Here is a 21,838-nt window from a genome sequence, read left to right as displayed (position 1 = left end):
ATGAGAAGAGGGGGATATGTTGGAGGAACTTTCCTAGGAGGAATTTGTCATGGGGGAAGAAAAGTTTCATGAAGGGAGCGCAGGATTTTCTAGCATTATAAAAAAAACAATGAAAATATAAATATGAGAAAGTTTTTTCAACTGAAAGTAAGGAGAAGCATTAAAACTTAAAACGAACAGAAATTATTACGCATATGATGAGCTCACCTCCTCCTAACAATTCGCTCTTTACGCTAAAGCATTTTTAGTAATTTCAACTATTTATTCTACGGCTTTTGTGATTCAGGGGGCATTCTTAAGAAATTGGAACAAAATTTAAGCTTTAGTGTAAAGAGCGAGGTACTGACGAGGGGGCAAACTCCTTCATATACGTAATAAAAACATGAGAATACAGAAGTTCGTTACGTTAGCTAATTTTTAAGTTACGTAAATCGTTTACTAATAAAAACATTCGTAAAAAATTCGAAGTTCTAGTTGCCTTTTTAAGTAACCAAAAAATCAAGGGGCAACTAGGCCTCCCCTCCCCGCTCCTTTTTTTCTCAAAATCATTCGATCAAAACTGAGAAACCCAATTAGCAAAAAAAAATATGCAAATTTCGTTTTAATTATTCATCTGCGAAGAGCCAAAATCAAAACATACATTGATTCAAAAACGTTCAGAAGAAAAATAAAGTTCTTTTAACGGGAAGTAAAGAGAGACATTAAAACTTAAAACGAACAGAAAATACTTCGTATATGAAAGGGGCTGCTTCCTCAGCAATGCCCCGCTCTTTACGCTAAAGTATTTTACTGTTTTAAAAAGTAGAGTTGAGAGAAAAAGTCTAACTTTAGGAATATCACAGCTAACACAGGTAGACATATACACACTGCCCTAATACTGTGGTTTTTAAGCCATTGTAATTTCAGACGCACTATTTCATTTTGGGTACGACAAAATTCATTACATTGATAATTGATAAGAGATCCCTTCTAAAATATGTCCATGATACTCTGATGCCCAAAAACTATGACCTAAACGTTGGCAAAATTACGACTTGGTTTTTCCTCAGATTCTTTGGTACAAAGGGGCGTCTTTTTTTACCGGGAGGTGGCAGTTACCCCCCGAACCATTTGGAGAAAAAAATATTAAATATCCCATGCCCCTTGACCATCTGGTTATGTACCCATCTTCCTCCCCCCGATAAAAATGCTGGAGATTCGCCCCTTTTGGTACACTATTGATTAATTCTTAAAGAGAACAAACTCAAAAAATCGTAAGGGACATCAACTATCTTAAGTTCAAGCCTGATAATGACTACAGTAGAACTAGATGGTGAAAGTACAAATTCTTTTATTTGGCTATTCCATAATCACTAAGGAGAAGAACAGAAGGATTTTAAATTCTTTAAAAAAACCCACAGAGTACAAATTCCTGAAAGGTCCAAGTGAAAAATTTGGTCAAAGTGATCAAAGACTTGAAAGCATAATTAGAATAAAGCCAAGACAGATAGTCTCTGTGAGAGACAAAGATGGCACAGATTTTTCAGAGTGGTAGAAAAATGTTTATTGACAGTTATGAAGGAGAAATTTTGTTTCTTTCTTGAAAATATCTAAAAATTTTCAACTGTTAAACCTTGCAATTAGCTATTTCTAAAAATCATATAGAAATTAATATTTTATCCAATAGTCTAAATAAAAAGCATTGTCTAAACGTTATGAAGTAAAATCTTAAGGAAATAACTTTTTAATTTAATTTAAATCCCTGAGTTATAATGATTACAAATAAATAAGTTTAAAATAAAATATATTAAGTATTATATCACGTTTAATAGTACATTAAAATACAAAGAGCAGCTTTTTGTCATCTCAACTTTTTATTTCGCAAAAGTCTATTCACATTAGTTGGCCTATTACTTTTCAGCGAACTTATACACGAGTGAATTCGTGAGAATCCAACGTTCTCAATACATGCTTTCATAAATATGGCCTTTTGTGCTAGCACTATGTTTAGTGATGAATAGATTAACAATCTGCTTACGCCCTCTTTTCTTCTACTGGTATCTCATTATCAGGTATAGTATGGAAGGCATTGTTTACAGGTCGTTCTCTGTTTACTAGCTTATATATACTTAATGCAACATCATCACTGGAAATAGTTTTAGTTACAAACCCTTCAAGAGTGGATTCACTGCTAAGCCTCTTATCCAAGTCAAAGGCCTCGATTGCTGGAGTGGTTGATTCTTGTTCAATATTAGGAACAATAACAGATTCATCAACAGGAAATTTGCTACGAATTCCTGTATTCAAGTCAGTGACTTGGTCTGGTGAGACTGTTGTTGTTACTGCTTGCGATATAGAATTTCTTTCAGAATACTCAACAGTACCTGTATTTCTTATTGGAATTAAAGAAGAGTTGGAACCGTTGATGGAAGTGAAATTTTTCGCGAATCTTATTTCGCATCTGTCCCCAAGTGTATTTTCTGGACATTTACAGGAAATCTCACTACTTGACTCAATGCAGCTTCCCCCATTTAAGCAATGGTCCGGATGAAGACTGCATGATATTAACCCTAAAACAAAAAATTATAGTAACTAATCAACATATCGAGAGTCGTAATTAAAAAGACACTATGTTAAAAGTTCTCGATAAGCTAGATTTAAATCCCCTTCCCTCAAACAAAACTGTTTCTGAAGATTGGTTCGGTTCTGTTTTCTCTAACTTATTTTGTTCTTATGATATTTTGAGGATTCTTTTTTTTTCCGGAATATGGTGTGTTCTATTCTTTTTCTTGCTGATTTAGATGGATATTAGAAGTTCCGATACAATTTTTTCATATATTTGATGCTAAAAGTGTTCTAATTTTATAAACAAATGCTTCTTAATAATGGTCAATAAGCGCGAAACTCATTTTTCAGTTTACTGACCTCCAGAAAAGGCTATGATATGAAATTAAAAAAAGCTGGTAGCTCAACTTTCGATAAAAATTACTATGCAATTATTATAAAATTTATTAGGGAAAAATAAATTTTTCCATTACGAGAAACTATTTTTAACCAAGGTGTGCTTAACCAAGACGATAAATGTATGCTTTTATCAAGCCCTTTCAGTTTAATAGAACACGATAAGAAGGTTTTGCAACAAGACACAACAAACTAAATTAAACATTAGTCTTGTAGAATATCAGCCCTGGCAATTAATTACAGCAAGGGGAAAGGGTCATTTCCACAGGAATTAAAAAACTCAATGAAACGTGAGAGGATTTTGGATTTTCATCCCCTTGAATTGAGATAATAAAATTATGGTTGGATACTAAATTGACCAAAATTTTGCAAAACAATACTTTTGTTGGTTAGATGCCTTCTGGAAACTTGTATTTACGACTTGGTATATTAAGAAATAAAATTTAAATCAAATATAAATTTGCTTAATTAGCAACCTTATCAATAAGACAAAATAAAATAAAAAGTATTTCTATCGTAATTCAAACAAGGGAAAAAGTTAGTATTCGGTGATACACCCCCTCCCATTGAAAAAATAAAATTATATTTAGCGTCGTCACTTCGTGACGGTCGTTTCAATCTCCTTTTATTGATAAAATCTCTGTAATCCTTCCTCAAGACTAAATTTCTTTTTAGCTAACATCTACTACATGAGGCAACACTATAGCAATGCCTACAGTAAAGGCCAAACGGCTCCAATGTTCATTACTATTATTATTTTTTCCCGGAGGCACTTCATATGGAAGGGGTGGTCTTACAAACTTTGGAGAGGGCTCATTCGATTGGAAATTGGAAGTTCTAGTGTCCTTTTTAAGAGTTAAAGTGGCCTGAGGGCCACTAGCCCCCCCCCACGCCCTTTACCCTAAATGCATCCGATAAAAACTTTGAGATAGCCACTTTGTTAAAAATAGTTCAAAGACCAGATAACAAAACTGCAGGTCGACACAACCCCCAAAACCGAGGGGAAAGTGTTTCAAGTTATGGTCTGGGGGCACATAAGGTTTTTACGTAAGGGATGATCGTATAAACTTCATAGATGGCTCATTTGATTCGAAATTGAAATTTCCTGTTACCTTTTTTATGAATCAAAAGGGAACGGGGGACATATAACCCCCCCCCAAACACACACACAAACACACACCCTCTTTTCCCCAAGTACATTTTGAGATTGCCAATTCATTGAAAATAGTCTAACGATCAGATACAAAAATCTTTTCCTCAACTTCTATATTGAGATGTTTGAAATAGTGTTTGTTTTAAATAGTCTAATGATCAAACAACAAAAACTTCGAGGTCAACATACCCCCCCCCCCTCCCAGAGCCCGAGGAAAGAGTTGTAACTTATACCCTGGGGGCATAAAAGGTTTTTATTGAAGAAGTTGTTGTATAAACCTCGGAGGGGATTCAAATGATTAGAAATTGAAATTTATAATTCCTATTTTAAATATCAAAAGTGATCCGATGGCAACTAGTCCCTCCCCCAATCCTCATTTCCCCAAATGCATCCGATCAAATTTTATACGGCCATTTTGTTCAAAATAGACCAAAGATCAAATAACAAAACTCCACGGATAACAACCCCCCCAGAAACTGGGAGCAAGTGTTGTAAATTATGCCCGGAGGCATATAATGTTGATATGGAAGGGATGGTCACATAAACTTCAGAGGAGGCTCATTCGACTGTAAATCAGAATTTCTAGTGCCATCTTAAAGAGTCAAAAGTGATCGGAGGGCAACTAGCCTCCCCCCCAGGACCTTTTTCCCTAAATGTATCCGATCAAAATTTTGAAATGGCCATTATGTTTAAAAGAGTTTAAGAGTCAAATAACAAAAATTCAGGGGTCAGCACATCCCCTCAAAGCTTGGGGGAAGTATTGTAAGCTATGCCCCGGGGGCAAATAAGGTTTTATGTAAGGGGTGGTCGTATAAACATCAGAGTTGGTTCATTTGATTGGAAAATTGAAAATTCTAGTTACCTTTTTAAGAATCATCAAAAGTGATCGGCGGAAATATACCCCCTCCCACACACACACTTTTCCCACCAAATGCTCCCGATCAAAATTTAGAGATATCCATTTTGTTTTCATAGCCAAAAGATCAGATTAAAAAACTTTGGTGTTAACGTACCCCCCCCCCCCCCCCTCTCCCCCCAAAAAAAGAAACGAGATAAAAAAAATAGGGCATATAAGGTTTTTATAGAAGAAATGGTCGTATAAATTTCGGAGGGGACTCAAGTTATTAGGAATAAAATTTCTAGTTCCTTTTTTTAACTGTCAAAAGTGATTCAACAGCAACTAGCCTCCCCCAGCCAACCCTAAGGCTCCAATGTTTTGCTTGTTTTTCCCAGAGGAACTTAATATAGAAGGGACGGTTGTATATAATTTGGAGGGGGTTCATTTGATTAAAAATCGGAAGTAATAGTGACCCTTTTAAGAGTCATAAGTGATCAGAGGGCAAAAAGCCCTCCATGCCCCTTTTACCCAAATGTATCCGAAAAAATCTTTTAAAATAGTTCCAAGATCAGATAAAAAAAATCTTTGGGGCCAATACAACCCACCCCTGGCCCAGGGGTAGAGGTTCTAAATTATGTCCGGGGGATTTATGGAATGGATGTTCGTGTCAACTTCAGAGGGGCTCATTTGATTGGAAATTGAAAGTTCTAGGTTACCTTTTAAGAGTCATAAGAGATCGGAGGTCAAATAGTGCCGCTCCCAAGCCCGTTTTTTCCCAAGCCCATCGGAAAAAGATTGAGATTGTCATTTTATTGAAATTAGTTCAAACATCAGATAACAAAAAATTGAAATTGATCGGAAGGCAACTAGCCCCCACCCAAGGCCTTTTTTCCGCAAATGCATTTGATCAAATTTTGAGATATCCATTTTGTTCAAAATAGTTTAAAGATAAAATGAAAATAAAACTCCGGGGTTAACATAACCCTCTAGAGCCCAGGGGCAATTAGTGTAAGTTATGCACCGGGGGCATGTAAGGTTTTTATGTAAGGCAAGGTCGTATAAACTTCCAAAGTGGCTCATTTGATTGGAAATTGAAGGTTCTACTTACCTTTTTAGGGGGGTTAAAAGTCAACGAAGGGCATCTATCCCTCCCTCTTACACACACTCTCTTTTCCCCAAACGCATTCAACCGAAATTTTGAGACAGTCATTTTGTTTGAAATAGTCCAACGATGAGATAAACAAAAACATCGGGGTCAACATAATCCTATTCCCAAGAGCTGGGATGAAGGGTTGTAACTTATGCCCGGGGGTATATAACTTTTTCTTTATCGAAGAGGTAAACTTCAGAGAGGATTCAAATGACTAGACATTGAAAGTTCTATTTCCGTTTTGAGAGTCAAAAGTAATCTGATGGCAACTAGCCTCCCCACCAACCATTTTTTTTCCTAAATTTGTTCGGTCGAGCTTTTGAGATCTTCATTTTGTCAAAATAGACCAAGGATCATATAACTGAAAATCAAGTGCTTACAACCCCCCCCCCCTCAGAACCCGGGGGCAAGTGTTTTCAATTATGCCTCGGGGTCATGCAAGGTTTTTATGGAAGGAATGGATCGTATCAACATCGAAAAGGGCCCATTACATCTGGAAATTGAACGTTCTAGTTTCCTTTTTAAGAATCAAAAGGGAACGGAGGGTACCTAGTCCCCCTGCCTTCTTTACCCTAAACCCATCCGATCGAATTTTGTAAGATTGAAATTTTGTTAAAATAAGTACAAAATACGTAACAAAAACTCCAGGGTCAACACAAATCCCCAGAGCCGAGGGGCAAGGGTTGTATACTTTGTCCTAGGGGCATATAAGGTTCTTGTGTGAATATCAGATAAGCCCCCCACTCCCACTTAAAAACATAAGAGCAAAATTTATTCCAAAACTTAAGGGAGCTGACCAGCTGACCAGCTGACCCCTGCCCTTCTCTTTATGGTCCAACCCCCCATCGCCTAAAAAAAACAACGAAAAACAAGCTTTTTAACGATATTTTATTCCAAAATCATTGTAGCTATTTTCGCAAATGGTAACTATATAATTTCAAAAAACATGGTAAATATTTTGCTATTGAATTATAAAAGAAACCCAAAACGAACAGAAATTAAATAAACAATCATAGCAAAGAAACATACAATAGGTACTAATATAAATGAATAAATAAATCTTAAAACGAGTGAAACTTAAATTGAATACCGTATGCAAATCAAGGTTGATACAAGCAAAAATAACTACAAATAAGTATTTGACGTATGAAACCAAGAAAGAAAAAGAAATAATAAAGGAAAAATAAAATCAAATAGGTGAGCAAACGTGGATTTTGTCAGCCAGTAGCAAAATATGAAGACGAAAAATAAGCGAATATTTCGGCAAGGATATCCGCCAAGTCATCTTCAGTGCTCAAAAAAAAATCTAATCTTTCGAAGTGAACTTTGTTGTTGTTTTTTTTTTTTTTTTCTGAGCACTGAGGACGGCTAGGCGGAGGTCCTTATCGAAATATTTGCTTGTTTTTTGTCTTCATATTTTGCTACTGGCTGACCAAATCCTCGTTTTCTCACTTATTTGATTTTATTGTTTATTCATTATATCCTTTCCTTTCTTGGTTTTATACATCATGTATAGACAGTGTGGTCTTAGAATGTATTTACAACAAGAATTGGGGTTTTGCCTCCTTCTGTTAATGTAAAAGTCTAAAACATACTTTGTCATTGGCACTTTACTGAAAACGAGTTATATCACAAATACGTTCTTTTTTACTTATTACAACATTGGAAATATCCATAAAAATACGAGTAAAATTAAATTTTGAACTGTTGAGGTTTCAGGAACCATTAAAGACAAATGTTAGCTTCACTACAAACAAGAGTTTGGATACTACCCCTAACTGTAAGATTCTAAAGCCAACTGCGTCATTGGTGCTTCACTGAAAACGAATTATATTACAAATATTTTCTTTGTCAGTTATTACAGCACTGAAAATGAAAATAAATTACAGTAAAATAAAATCTTGAACTGATAATCCCTCAACAATTAATAGCATTATATATCACACATACAGTTTGATTTTATTTGTACTTACCAAGACTGTTCAAGACACATCCAGTTTTCAGTAAAGCGTCAATGACGCAGTAGATTTTAGACTTGTACAGTGAGGGAAGGAGGCAAAACCCAAACTCTTGTTTGCAGTGATTTTTTTTTTGGTTCAAAATTGACTTGCATATTCAATTTAAGTTTCACTCGTTTTAAGATTTATTTATTCATTTATACTAGTACCTATTCTATGTTTGTTTACTATCACAGAATTTACTGAAAGACTCACTTGACAATTTTTTCCAATCTCGATAGGAAAATCAATTGGATTCTGTATTTTGAGCCACAGCTAGGGAGGAGTAAAAGCAAGTAGAGATAGGAAGGTGGTCAAAATAGAATCCTTCTTTTAAAACTTCGACCTTGTCCACTGCCAAACGAAGCAACAACATTGTCTAAGTTAGAAGTTGAGGAAAGCGGCCCAATATTAGTGGAGGAAAGATACGGAAAAATATGGTCAACCCTCGGGGAAATTGCAACAGAATTTTTTTACACCAAAATGTTCAGAAAAATCAGTTTAATCATACAAAAAAATCCCCCCGAATCCCCCTTGCACAAGTATCCCAAATTTACCCTTGAAGGGGAAAAATGAGGGGGAAAACCTGACTTTTGTGTTTATAAATATTTTTGAGTTTAAATAGTCGTTTCCTATCAAATCAAGTATGCTGACTCCAAATCTGAATTCAGATTTTCCTTTTTTCCGCACCCTAATGCCCATTTCTACCCTTAAAGGGCGGGGGGGGGGCAAAACTCGAAATTAAGAGGTTGTTGCATTATTTGGTCGTTTCCTTTGGAATCAATGGCGGTGAATTCGAAAATGAAGTTAAAAACTCGATTTTATCGGGTCAAGTACCTCATATTACCCAAGTTGGCTGTGAAAGTTGACCTACATGAACTAGTAATTTTAATCATTTGTCAGTTGATTCACCATTTCCGATCAAGCTAGGAATGGCGCCTTAGAATATGAGTCTCGAACAGTCTAATTTCAAACCAGCATTCCAGACCCCCCCTCCAGTTTGCGGTTTCCATTTCTTAGTGTCATTCTTTGGGTGATCTAGTCAGTGGAACCATCTTTATAGTACTTGCTAGATGATTGGCGTGTTCAAGGCTATATACAAGGTTTGTACCCTTTTATTTACCTCCACAAAGAAAAGACAAAATAATAAACTGGGATCCGCGAGCCCGATATGACAAAGCAGCATCAAACCCGGTGAAAACACTGCCATATTATCCGAGAAAGGAGCCGATACCGTGAATAACGCAACCAAAGAAAGAGGTAGTAGCATAGCTGTGACGACTGGAAATGAAGTTCATACCGCGTGCCGTCGCAACTTCTGTGACAGACGTCGGATCGACAGAGACAAGAACGCTCAAAGGAAACTTGAGCAGAAAGAACCGGTTACAGCCCCCCGACCAGATCTTCAGCTCCACGCTTTGACTTTTCGAAGAACTGCCTATTCTGTGGTCAAGCAGTGAAATTATGCAAGATCACAAGTCGTGAATTCTCTGAAGCTTATGCAATACGAACTCATAGCTTCGACTACTCTATTAATGAAATGTGTAAGAGCAGGAACGATCAGTGGGCCATGACAGTGCTTGGTCAGAAAAATTCAAAGACTTTTGACCTTCATGCAGAGGATGCCGTTTATTATCAAACATGCTCAGTGAACTTCAGGACAGGAAAAGAGATTCCAAAAAATTCCGTAGTCAAGAGGAAGTGAGTGACGTGCCTCCACCAAGAAACGGAAGGGAAGACCGTGCGATAGTGCAAGGAAAGCCGCTCTCGAAGAAGCGCTTTGGTGCTATGCCAACAGTGAAGAACCTGCACCTCTGACGATCATTTTAAGAAAGGTGGCTCATATTCTCTCTGAAACTGACTGTGATAGTTTGGCCTACGGCTTTCGTCAAGCCAAGGATTTGCTAGTCAGTGAGTATGGTGAACAAGTGGTTGTGTCCGATTCAAATGGTAAAGAGACACTCGTAACATTGAGATACGGTTGACAGGATATTACAAGAACTTCACCAAGAGGAAAAAGTAGAATGTCAAAACAAAGAAAGGGATCAGCTCATCAAAGTCTTTGGAAAGATAATAAGAAGTGAAATCAAATCCATCACGACAAGGAAGGATTCCTACGAATTCCTTAACGAGATATCGTCAGTAGAGAACTGTTTGAACTTCGTGTGCCCATCTCTTTGTCTACTGCTTTCATCGATAGGGGTCGACACGCCTGGTCTAATATCTTCTATCGGACAGGCTATAATGGAGGCATGCAGACCACGTGGTTTAATGTCTCCTGTACAAATGGGACTGGCTTCGCAGCTGCATCACCATTTTTCTTCCTAATTTTTAATTGAAACACAGCACAGTATCGGCTTCTACTCTTTGTGCTTAGAGGTAAACAAATTTGAGAGATGTGCAGCAGAAAATCAAATGTTGGTGGAAGAGTCTGAAGAGAAACCACATTTTTTTCAGTATGTAGGTGACAACCTTGATCATGATATTGTTATTATCAACGGCCTGAATACCTTTCATGGAATGGGACTTATTGAAGTATCTACACCTGATTTGCCGGCAACGGAGCTTTCAGTCCCAAGAAAAGAAGTAAGTGGAGATGAGATGAAGTCAATCGGCACCGTGCCATTCTACACCTACCAAAACCCCGCCAAATCGCAACCAAGGACTTTTGTCTGCTTGACAAATAGTGGTGACACTCATGACAATGAATGGAAAGGTGAAACGCTCTGGCGCATCTCTGGCTTTTTCAGAAGCTCATACATGAGCTGGTCGGCCCTCATGTGGTCAATATACTAAAAACTACCTCACCCGGGAAAGTCGAATACTCGTTTTTTGCCAATGATTAACCACAACCCAAGCGACATCTCCTGTGTTTATTCTACACTTATGCATGCTAACGATCGCGCTAGTCGAGCCTTAAAAACTCTACTCATTACCTTTGACCAGCCGCTTTACTGGAAGGCGATGTGTATTGCTGATGCAGAGCCTGCCACAAGTGCTTTAAGAAATGTTATTGCTGTCCTATGTGGATTTCATACACGCATGAGTTTCCAAGGTGCCATTGACTTCCTTATGGCTGACTCGGGACTTTTGGAAATCCTAAGTCAAGTATACGCGCCTAACACTGTGCGTAGTATGCTACAAGGCAAAGCTGTCTCTCGTGCTGTGCGAGGCCATTGTCTGTTGGAGGTACCCCTTTATGTGAAACTTTTATCATCAGAAGAGGATAGCAGAGCGTTTGATGGCAATGACATGCTACCAGAACCCCTTGAAAAGGCAAAACAGGCGTACGAGTCACTCCTTGAAGGGGATAACATCGACGAAGCGCAGGTGTCAGAAGCAACAGAGCTTATCTATGAAATAGTTCCGGATGCAGAAGAGCTTATCTATGAAATAGTTCAAAGTGCAAAAGAAATATTATCTGAGTCCAGAACTGCCCGTCTTTGGTTTCATTATCTGTACCTACTTGGAATCCTGGGAAAGAACCTGAGAACTGAACGAAGTGGCAGCCTCGAGCTTTATCTGCAGTCGTTGTTGGAAATGCTTCCTTACTTTGCTGCTTCCGAACAGTATATGTACACGAAGTCTACTTGGTTGTTCATGCAGTCCATGCTTCAGAAGAGGAAAGACAACTCAGAGCAGTACAGAACGTTACAGGAGTACCTGTTCATCCGAAGAACTGACAACTACTGGGCGGCACTTTCTCCTTATTTGGTGATCGAACAGACGTTAATGAGAAGTATGAAAACGAGTGGCGGTCTTACGAGAGGTAGAGGCATTACTGAATTGCAGCGGACAATTTGGACATGTACTATGCCGACTCTGGTTCTCGTTATGCATGCAGAATCTGACTGGCCTCACGGAATTGACTGTTGAAAATCACGCAGAAGCGATATCTTCGAGGAGAGTTAGAGATTTGGCGGACATCGAAAAGATAGTTCTTTACATTGAGCCCCTAGAACCCTTTAGGCAGGAATCACAGCTGTTGAGCGTGGTTACTGGTGTCCGCGCTTCATCATCTGTAAACACAGACGATGCCAGATATGTGTGAGGAGCCATTCTGAAGGATATCAAAGCGAAAGACCTTGACAAATATGTTTTCAGGAGAAAGGAGAAAGCTGTAACTATGGCTGAGAGGTCATCCGTGGTGAAAGATAGCGAAATGGTAATGGTCGACTTAGCTCTAATCTTTCAACGTCTTGCCGCAGTGGCTAGCACCAGTGGTTCTGACTTGACGAGGTTCTGTTGTTCGAGCTCTGTAGCTTTCCACCATCACTCTTTAGTTCGTTCGAGGTGATGAGGACAGCCGACAAAGCCTCTCTAACAAATGCATAGATAAAAATTGAGGGGATCTATGGTCCAGTGACATTGCCAACCTCCCAGAGAGTCTTGGACGGTGGCTGGCTAGTCCAGAAAATCCCGTGGACTCCAGGATCCACATACTCTGAGGTGGCAGGATCTTACGTAGATTATGTAACAAAAAATTTCGGCCAGGCAGTGGAAGTTTTGACTCTTGCGCTGATAAACATACGATGAAAAACTGCACACAACTGAAGAGAACCAAAGGCTTGTCGTGTCCAACGATTCAATTCTCTCCTAACATGAAGATTGTCAAAAGTAAGGAAGAATTTCTGAGAAATCACAAAAACAAACAACGCTTCATCAGCCTACTTGATGAGAGGCTGATGAACTCAGGATGCAACGTTCTACACGCTCAGGATTATCCCGATGTCTTACTTATATAAACTGCAGTCAGTTGCGCTGAAACTGCGTCAACCACTTTGATTGGGAATGATACCGACCTATTAGTCCTTCTGCTGTATCATGCCAAGCTTGATGCATGTGATATTTTTATGTAGACAGGCACATATGGAAATAACCGACGAGTGTACGACATAAAAAGGATCAAGAACAAACTAGGAACCGAAGCAGCAGAAAATCTACTCGTTTGCCACGCAATGTCTGGCTGCGATACAACATCTAGACTGCACGGCGTAGGGAAACCAGCAGATGTTTCCTTATCACTTAAAGATGAGATTTTCAAAGATGCTTGCAAGACCTTTATGACACCAGGATCCAACCACCAGGAGATCGCAGAAGCTGGAGAGAAAGCTTTGCTCTGCATCTACAAAGGGAAAAGCAATGAGAAGACCCTGAAGGATCTTCGGGTGCGAGCATTTACAATGCGGGTTGCAAGTGCAATTGCTTTCATTCAGGCAGAGTGGCTTCCGCCGACTTTGGCTGCCGCAAAGTACCACTTTTACAGGTGCTATTTGCAAATAATGAAGTGCCAAGACACGTCCGATTCGCTAAAGCCCGAAGAGTGGGATTGACACCTCTCTTCGTCACGGAATATGTATCTTCCCATAATGACGGATGCTTCACCAGCACCGGAAAACCTGCTGAAGATGGTGCGTTGCCAGTGCACCAGCGGGCACGAGTCGCTAAGATGCAGCTGCCGTCGGAACGGTTTGCCCTGCAGCTTTGCCTGCGGGGAGCGTAAAGGGGCGTTATATGCTAACGCTGCAGCAAATTAGGATAAGGATGATAACGAAGGCGCGTAGGAAGAAGAATTAGTTTTAGGTTGTGTTTTAAAATCAAAATGTTCTTGTGATTAATTTACTTGAGTTCTAAACGTTTCTTTTTATAACTGATTGATGTGAAGTTTTGATCTCGTTTAAAAAAGTGGTTTTCAAGAAGTTATGCTTAGCAACCACTCATATTACAGGCCCCTTAGAGGTGAAAATGAGGTAAATAGTAAAAAAAAACCTGCTTTTTGACCTCATATCTGGCAATACGGTACTTTATTTGATATAAAATGATCCTTTAGCCGCAGGAATCCGGCAAATAATGACCTGCGTACTTTAGCCCCCTCCCCCCGTTCCGTGAAGGTGAAAGTTGATACTGGGTTACGAAACACTTGATTTCTGAAGTCGGATTCGGATTTGTCATGCTTGATTTGACAGACAACGACCACTTAAACCCAAATATACGTCCAAATAGAAATTTCGATTAACCCCCCTTCAAGGGGGGGTTTCGGGTAGTTGTGCGTGGTGTAAAAAATTTGGTGTAAAAAAAAATTCTGTTGCAATTTCCCCGAGGTCAAACCGTATTTTTCCTCCACTATATATGAAAAGCTGTCACATTTAGGCCATACACAATAGTCGCGAGGGACGCAGCCCCAAAGATTTGTGATCGGGGAAACAATGCGTTAGCTATATCTACTTAAAATCTCCTCTGATGATAACAGGTTTAGAGGCAACATTTACCTGCCTAGAAGCTTCCAGGCAGACGCAAACCGTGAATTAGACTGTTTTTTTTTAATTTGTAGGCAGATAGACATTAATTACTACATGATTTTCAAGCTTAGCGAGAATAAAGTAATCAGTCTCTGCTAATAGCTTGCAAGGAAATCTGGATAGGATAGCGAGACCGCCAGATGGTCAGCCTCTCGGTCTCACAATTGCACTAGAAAAAAGGAGATAAAAACTAGAAAATATCGGTAACAGGCTTTGGCGGTCTTCCGACAGAAAATGCTACTGAAAGAGAACTAGACTGCAAAAACTGCGAAAGAATTGGGATTCGGTCGGTAACTTTTCGGTAAATGTTCCATGACAAAATTCGGTATCTGAATCTACTTTTGAATTAAGTTTTTTTCATCAGAGCCTGTGCAATACGGCATTTGTAACTATAACGTGGATGGCTGTCTGATTTGCAAAGAGCACATTTTGTCAGTGTATGGCAGAGGGCTGTTTTAGAGCTTCCGTGACCTTTTCCTCAACAGACGGAACAATAAATTTCGTTTATACATGTAGCCTACTAAAAATATGTCCATATGATTGGCACTTAGCATTAAAGGGATAGAAACAAAAACTCTTAAATGGGGAATCGTTTGAAACCGATCACTAATGGGAACTGAATTGCTCATAATAAATCCTCTTTTCAGCCTGAAAGATCTTGTAAAGCCACTTTGCTTTGCTTCACTACAATTTGGCACAAGAGAGTTGACGTCATCAGGGGTCAGATCATTTGGGACACGTTTAATTATTCCAAAGTGAGAAGGAATTTTAACCTTGGCGCTAATGGTGCTATTAGAGCTGCGAAGTGCATTCTATATTGCATGAGCATCATATTTGGATGCAGTGATAACTTTACAGTCATCTCGGGTGCACTTTAGCTCAATAATTTTCGAGCTAACGTGACCACATGCTTGATCTAGGAAGTCCTTCCTTGATTCCGGTTTGGTTAGGTTACTTGGTAGATTTTTGGCAATCACGGCTTTAGATGGTTTGGAAATATATTCAGCAGGAACTTCAGCAGTCAGAAGTTTACTTTTTGAGAAGTTTTGTTCCATCAAAATGTCTAATTTGTTACACATTACCGTAATCTTGCGTGTAACAATCATTGTACTTTCACCTTGGATTGAGGGGACTTCTTCTGGCTCTAAAATAAGGAAAGTAGGCAGAGCAAACTTATCGTCATCACAAGTCTGTAACAATTTGATCATTTCCAAAACATTGTTAATCATAGCAACTTTAGTGGACATTTGAGCAAGACAGTTCGCTTCTGTCCATAAGATCTCTTTTACTTTCATAATGTCTTTCTTTTGGAAAACCTGGGCCTGGCTCTTTGCGACTTCATCATGGCTTTTTACAATTTTTACTGCACGTGATAAAAAGTTTAATACGGGAAATTCCAAATGAGCTTACCGGCTATCGCAAATATGCAATAAAATTAAAACAGCAAGTCCAAAATCACAGACCGTATTACACAGTGTAGGTTTTTATCGATAGGAAGTATGTCAAGGTCACTTATTCACACATCAAGTCCGTTAAGAAACAAGGTAGGTGTAGGGACCCACTCACCTATTCCCTACAATTGAAGTGTAACTAAATACCAGCAGTTACGTAATGCCCTTGTGGTGGGTTCCTACCCTCTCCTGCTTGTCGCCTGCAGAGCACTGCTTATGGGCCTAAAATGCTCTCTCGAACCCGACACACTTATTAAAAAAACTGACTCAATAAATAAATGTTCTAAAATTTGGTCAGTAGACCAAAATACATTTAATCCGTATCTAACAGTCTTTAAATGATCTCTTAATTAACTCCGGTTGCTGAATTAATTCAAGAACATACCGGATTTCGAATTTAATAAATCCAATCTAGATAGATATTTTCACCTTGAAGTCAGAATCAATACTGTTTAATTGATTTACTTGTTTACTTATTCTGTTTAAGCTTTACTCGTTTAAGATTTATTTATTCATTTATATTAGTACCTGTTGTATGTTTTTTTATCATTATTTTTTATTTAATTTCTGTTCGTTTTGGGTTTCATTTATTCTGTAATAGTACTCTTTGGTCGTTTTGAGTTTGGGTTATAGCAGATTTCTATTTTTTCTGATCTTAAGTTTAATATGGTTTTTACTTTTCTTTAAAAAAAACTTCTTTCTCGGAAAGTTTTTTTAATTAATACTTCTAAAAATAGATAGATTTCATGCAATGTCTTTTAAAATATATTTAGGGAGTTTTTCATTTTTCAATCATCGTGTTTTTTTTATCGTTCTCAGGTAGGGGTGGTTCTGGCCTCTCTTGCACCCGGGGCAAAATCTCGATTAGCGCCCTCCGTTGTTTCCAAAACATTTTTAGGCCAAATTTTAACAAAATTTCCATTTTTTAACATTTCTTGTTTACCTAAATCTAGCTTTTCTTACCCTCTATGGGAAAAGTTATGGGAAAATGAAAATTTCTGATTCAATTCACTTATACTCTCGACTGCGCCCTCTACTTTATTTTAATAAGAATAAAATGACTAAAATTTAAAAAAATGATTGTAATTGTTAGATTATTTACTTGAAATTTTACACCCCTAAAATTTATGCACCGTCGGCAAGTGCTCTATCTCCCATAAGACCACCTCTATCCTCAGGTCAGTTTTCCCAAGTTTAATATCCGTTTTCCTTGCGACCAATGACGATTCTTATCATAGGTTTTTGATATTTATACAACTCAAATTCTTATGATTTTAACGTGATGTTAAGTTTGGGATTTAGTGTGTTTTTAATGAATACTTGGAGAACTCGGTACTAAGAAATTTTTGTCTTAAAAATTGGAGCAGTTACAACTTTAATTCTGCGAAGCATTTGCATATGCAAATAAAGCTAAATTTTCTCTTCTGCACCAAAATAAAAGTGCTCAATTTATGATGAGCTTGGTAGAGGGGTGACCAAATACAAATGAGATTGCCTAACCGCTATTTAAAAAGAAGTGCACATTTATATTTCATTGTCAATATTTTGGAGGGGCTGCTGATTCTAAGCGTAGACTAGAAATGTTGTCAAAACTTCCATATAATTTGAAGGAAATTTGTTTTAAATCAGGTCCCTTGTATCATATTTTCAGGGTTTATTGACAAAGTAATACGAGGCACTTTTGGAAAACTTTATTTTAGGTTAAGATTTATGGGTTATTCTCTCAAGCAAACCAGTGGCGTGATTTCGTCAAAATCTTTGGAGGGGGAGGGGGTTGGAGCCGGTTTTCCAAATTAAATGAAAATGACTGCAAAATTGAAAATTGAACCATATAGTACCATAAAAGTAAAGATATATTGAAAAAAACTGACACGTTTCTGTGGATGCTTTAATTATGCAGGTTTACATTTGACAAGATTTTTGAAAAAAATTAAACTTCACGTGAGGTGGCAAACTGGGGTCTTGAGGGCAAACTTAGGTCTGGGGACGGGGGAAGACCGAGGTCTGGAAGGGGCAGTTGTCCCATTTTAAATTACGCCCCAGAAACAAACGTGTTCTATTGATTGGTTGAATTTGTTTTATCCTGTCTTAAATAGTTATCATAATAATTGAAATTATTTTCCAAATACGCATTTTCCTTCCAAAGTACACTATATTTACTTTTCTCAGTCAAAACAATACTTTAAAAATGAAACCTTTGGTACCAGAATTATTTGCCTCTTCTTGAACGCGTACAAGAATTTCTTTGCACAACAACCTATCTTTAATAACAGATCTGAACCAATTCTACTTTTTTTTGCTCTTATGACAAAAAATAAATCAAAAATCAATATTTGATATATGAAAGTAGCGACTGGTACTAAAATTTAAAAATAACAGGAATTATTCCATATAAGATAGGCCCCTCTCCCCAAAACTCTGTCTTTATGCTAAGGTTTTATAGTGCTTTTAAAGTATTTCTCATTCCAATTCATCAGCCCTTGTGTTTGAGCATTTGTTGTAAAAGAATTAGCATAAAAAGTCTAGCTTTAGCGTAAAAAGTGAAAGACTGAAGAGACAGAGGTGCCCTCATTTACAGAAAAGTTTTTGTTCATTTAAAGTTTTAACGTCGCCCTTTACTTCCATATTAAAAACTAGATTATTCATTTAATCTCTATTCTCTATTCATTTATAACAGTTTATCTAGGATTAGACTAATTGCGAGAAGGGCTGCCACCCCCCTCAAACCCGACTCTTTAAATTAGAATTTGGCCTTTGCAGCGCAATAGTTCAAGAAAAAAGTTCATTTAGTGTATTTGATTTTCAAAAAAGATATAATTATGCGAAAAAACTATCATCCCCGCACTAAAAGTACATGAGGATGTTCCTTATGGATGCCAAAAGGGGGGTAATGCCCCTCCGCCTCCCGATAAATAAAAAAATATTAAGCAGTGTAAATAAATATGGAAATAAGTAAATCTCAGTGAAAACGAAGCTCCTGGTAACATTCGAACAGCCCCGCCCCCCAAGACAGGTCTTGGTAATGCTCATACCCCCTAATTCTCTAGGAATGTTGGTCTAGTATGATAACAATTGACTTACTTTTATCACACAAATACCCTGTCCATCCAGGTTTGCATTTACACTCCCAAGGCTTTGTGCAGTACCCATGCAAGCAACCAGGGTAAGGATAGCAATCATTGCAGTCAGGTCCCCACCAGCCAACATGACACCTAGAAAGTATTTTTAAAATTAGGGAAAATATTTTATAGCACCAGAACGGCTGGTTTCTGATTAAACGAGTACAGGGTCGCCAATCCCAAAAATATAGGATGCGGCGATAATTCTTCTTCATTTTTTAAATGAAGATACCAATGTGGAAGTGAATCAAGATCCAGGGGGGATTTTATTTTTAAAAGTTTTTCATTGAAAATAACCACAACATGTTTTATTCAAAATTCATGGGAGTCAATTACCCCCCACCCCACCTCTCCAAAAAATTAACATCACTACAGACCCCCGGATATGGTCTCTAGCAATAACAAATCAAAAGTCAAATTTCATACGAAAATCCTTTCACGATTCCAAAATATAGATGACGAGAGTTTTTTTAATTTTCAAATAGATCTTTTCAATCTTTGGACTAAAACTTCAAACTCCCTTCGTATATGAATGGGGCTGCTTCCTCATCAACGCCCCGCTCTTTACGGGAAAGTTTGACTCTTTCTCTCGACTCTTCTTTTTAAAACAGTAAAAAAATGTAGTGTAAAGAGCGGGGCATTGATGAGGAAGCAGCCTCTTTCATATACGAAGTAATTTCTGTTCGTTTTAAGTTTTAATGTCGCTCCTTACTTTCAGTTGAAAAAAATATTTAATTTCTGAATGTTTTTGAATCAATGCATGTTTTGATTTTGGCTCACCGTAGATGAATAATTAAAACGAAATTTGCATGTTTATTTTTTGGGCTAAATGGCTTTCTCATAGTTTTTATCGAATGATTTTGAGAAAAAAGGAGCGGGGGAGGAGGCCTAGTTACCCTCCGATTTTTTGGTTAATTAAAAAGACAACTAGAACTTTTAATTTTTTAGGAATGTTTTTATTAGTAAAAGATATACGTAAATTATAAATTAACCTACGTAACGAACTTCTGTATTCTCATGTTTTTATTACGTATATGGGAGGGTTCACCCCCTCGTCAGTACCTCGCTTTTTACACTAAAGCTTAAATTTTGTCCCAATTTCCTAAGAATGACCCCTGAATCGCAAAAACCGTAGAATAAATAGATGAAATTACTAAAAATACTTTAGCGTAAAGAGCGAGGTATTAGGAGCAGGTGAGCCCATCATATGCGTAATAATTTCTGTTCATTTTAAGTTTTAATGCTTCTCCTTACTTTCAGTTGAAAAATCTTTTTCATATTTATTTTTTCATTCTTTTTTTATAATGCTAGAAAATCCTGTGCTCCCTTCATGACAATTTTCTTCCCCCACGACAAATTCCTCCAAGGAAAGTTCCCCAACATATCCCCCTATTCTCAGCCCCTCCCCCAACCAAAAAATCCCCCTGAAAACGAGTGAACACTTCCCAATAACCATTACTATATGTAAGCACTGGTCAAAGTTTGTAACTTGTAGCCCCTCCCACGGGGACTGTGGGGGAGTAAGTCACCCCCAAAGACATAGTTATTAGGTTTTTCAATTACGCTGAATTACCTTACTTTACGCTAAAGTTTCTTACTGTTTTAAAAAGTAGAGTTAAGAGAAAAGGGTCAAACTTTAGCGTAAAGAACGAGGCGTTGAGGAGGAAAAGCCCCTTTCATATACGGAGTAATTTCTGTTCGTTTTAAGTTTTAATGTCGCTCCTTGCTTTCCGTTAAAAAAACTTGTTTTTTTTATTAATTAATTAATTAATTAATCGAATCACTACGCACAGGATATCTAACCGTCTAGTAGTGGCTATGTTTGTTAATTGATTTTGTTGTTGTGAAATTACTAAAGGGTTTTCTTTTCTCTCTCTCTCATGAACATCACTTTGACAGAAACATTATATAATGTGTATTGAATTATCGCAATAGAGTTGATACATTTACAATCCTGTGACAGCCATTTTTTGCGAGATTTAGTCAAGTTCCAAATACGAAAATTTTTCAGGTAGGGTCGATTGGTGTCTGTAATAATTATTAGAGACGCCAATTGAGCCAAATATAATTGTCTGACATATTTTGGTAAAATATATAATTGAAACGACTATCTAAAATTATAAATCTGAGAAATGTTATTATACATTATCTCATAGTCATTATGAATATCTTAATTCTTTATTATAATGTATATTAACATGTTTAAGATTGTTCCTCAATATGTTTTAAATGCATCTATCATATTTGTTTCGAATAAAAAAGGGCTTAGTTTTTTTCTTTCTGAAAAGTCGATATTTTTTAGACTGCTACATGGAAACCTAATAACTTCGAAACATACGATAAATACAGTTTGTGTATATAAAATAGTTTAATAATACTGTTTTCTACGCAAGTAGGATTTTATTAAATCTCCCCTCCCCAAGAGGGTATTCAAATAGGTGTTAGGTTTCAACTGAACTGAGATAATAAAAATCCCTTTTCATAAATGAGCAGATCTACCCCAATACACTATGACAATGGATGAGAACTATAAAGATTGTTTTGTGGAAATCCAAATTTGTGGAATTGATGAAAAGTGGAGCAATATAGGCCTTATGACAGGCAAACGCCTTCGTTCATTAAGATGTCAGTTTGGTTTTGAAGATGTGAACATGAAAGGAACGCCCAAATTCATTTACGGAACAAATCGAGGTATTTCTCTCAGAACTAGAAATGGGGAAAGTGTGATTAATTGCTGAATAATAGGTTCTTCTTGAGGAAACAGATCTGATGAAAATCAAGGCAAACCTGTTTTGGGCAATTATTACTACTGTTTCATAATGCTTGGATGTCAAAAGGCCGTATCTTCACTCCAACAGCAAAATAAGCGCTTTTCTTGGTATTTAAGAGTT

At 37.4% G+C, this 21,838-nt stretch overlaps 1 protein-coding gene across 2 annotated transcripts in view; it reads right to left on the bottom strand.

Moving 5' to 3' along the window:
* Nucleotides 1-1,766: 1,766 nt before the first annotated feature.
* The window catches only part of LOC136029446 (delta-like protein 4), a 65,777-nt gene continuing 45,705 nt past the window's right edge, over nt 1,767-21,838 (bottom strand). For both annotated transcript variants that reach the window (XM_065707857.1, XM_065707858.1), the window contains exons 8-9: nt 18,910-19,040; nt 1,767-2,549 (exon numbers count right to left, since the gene is read on the bottom strand). In XM_065707857.1, coding sequence (XP_065563929.1) covers nt 2,014-2,549; nt 18,910-19,040 — 667 coding nt within the window. In that variant the 3' untranslated portion in view covers nt 1,767-2,013. The remainder of the gene's footprint in view (nt 2,550-18,909; nt 19,041-21,838) is intronic.

The sequence above is a fragment of the Artemia franciscana genome, chromosome 7, assembly GCF_032884065.1.
Source record: "Artemia franciscana chromosome 7, ASM3288406v1, whole genome shotgun sequence".
Classification (NCBI taxonomy): domain Eukaryota; kingdom Metazoa; phylum Arthropoda; class Branchiopoda; order Anostraca; family Artemiidae; genus Artemia; species Artemia franciscana.
Note: the sequence above shows the minus strand (reverse complement) of the source record. Positions and strands in the feature narration are given on the sequence as shown.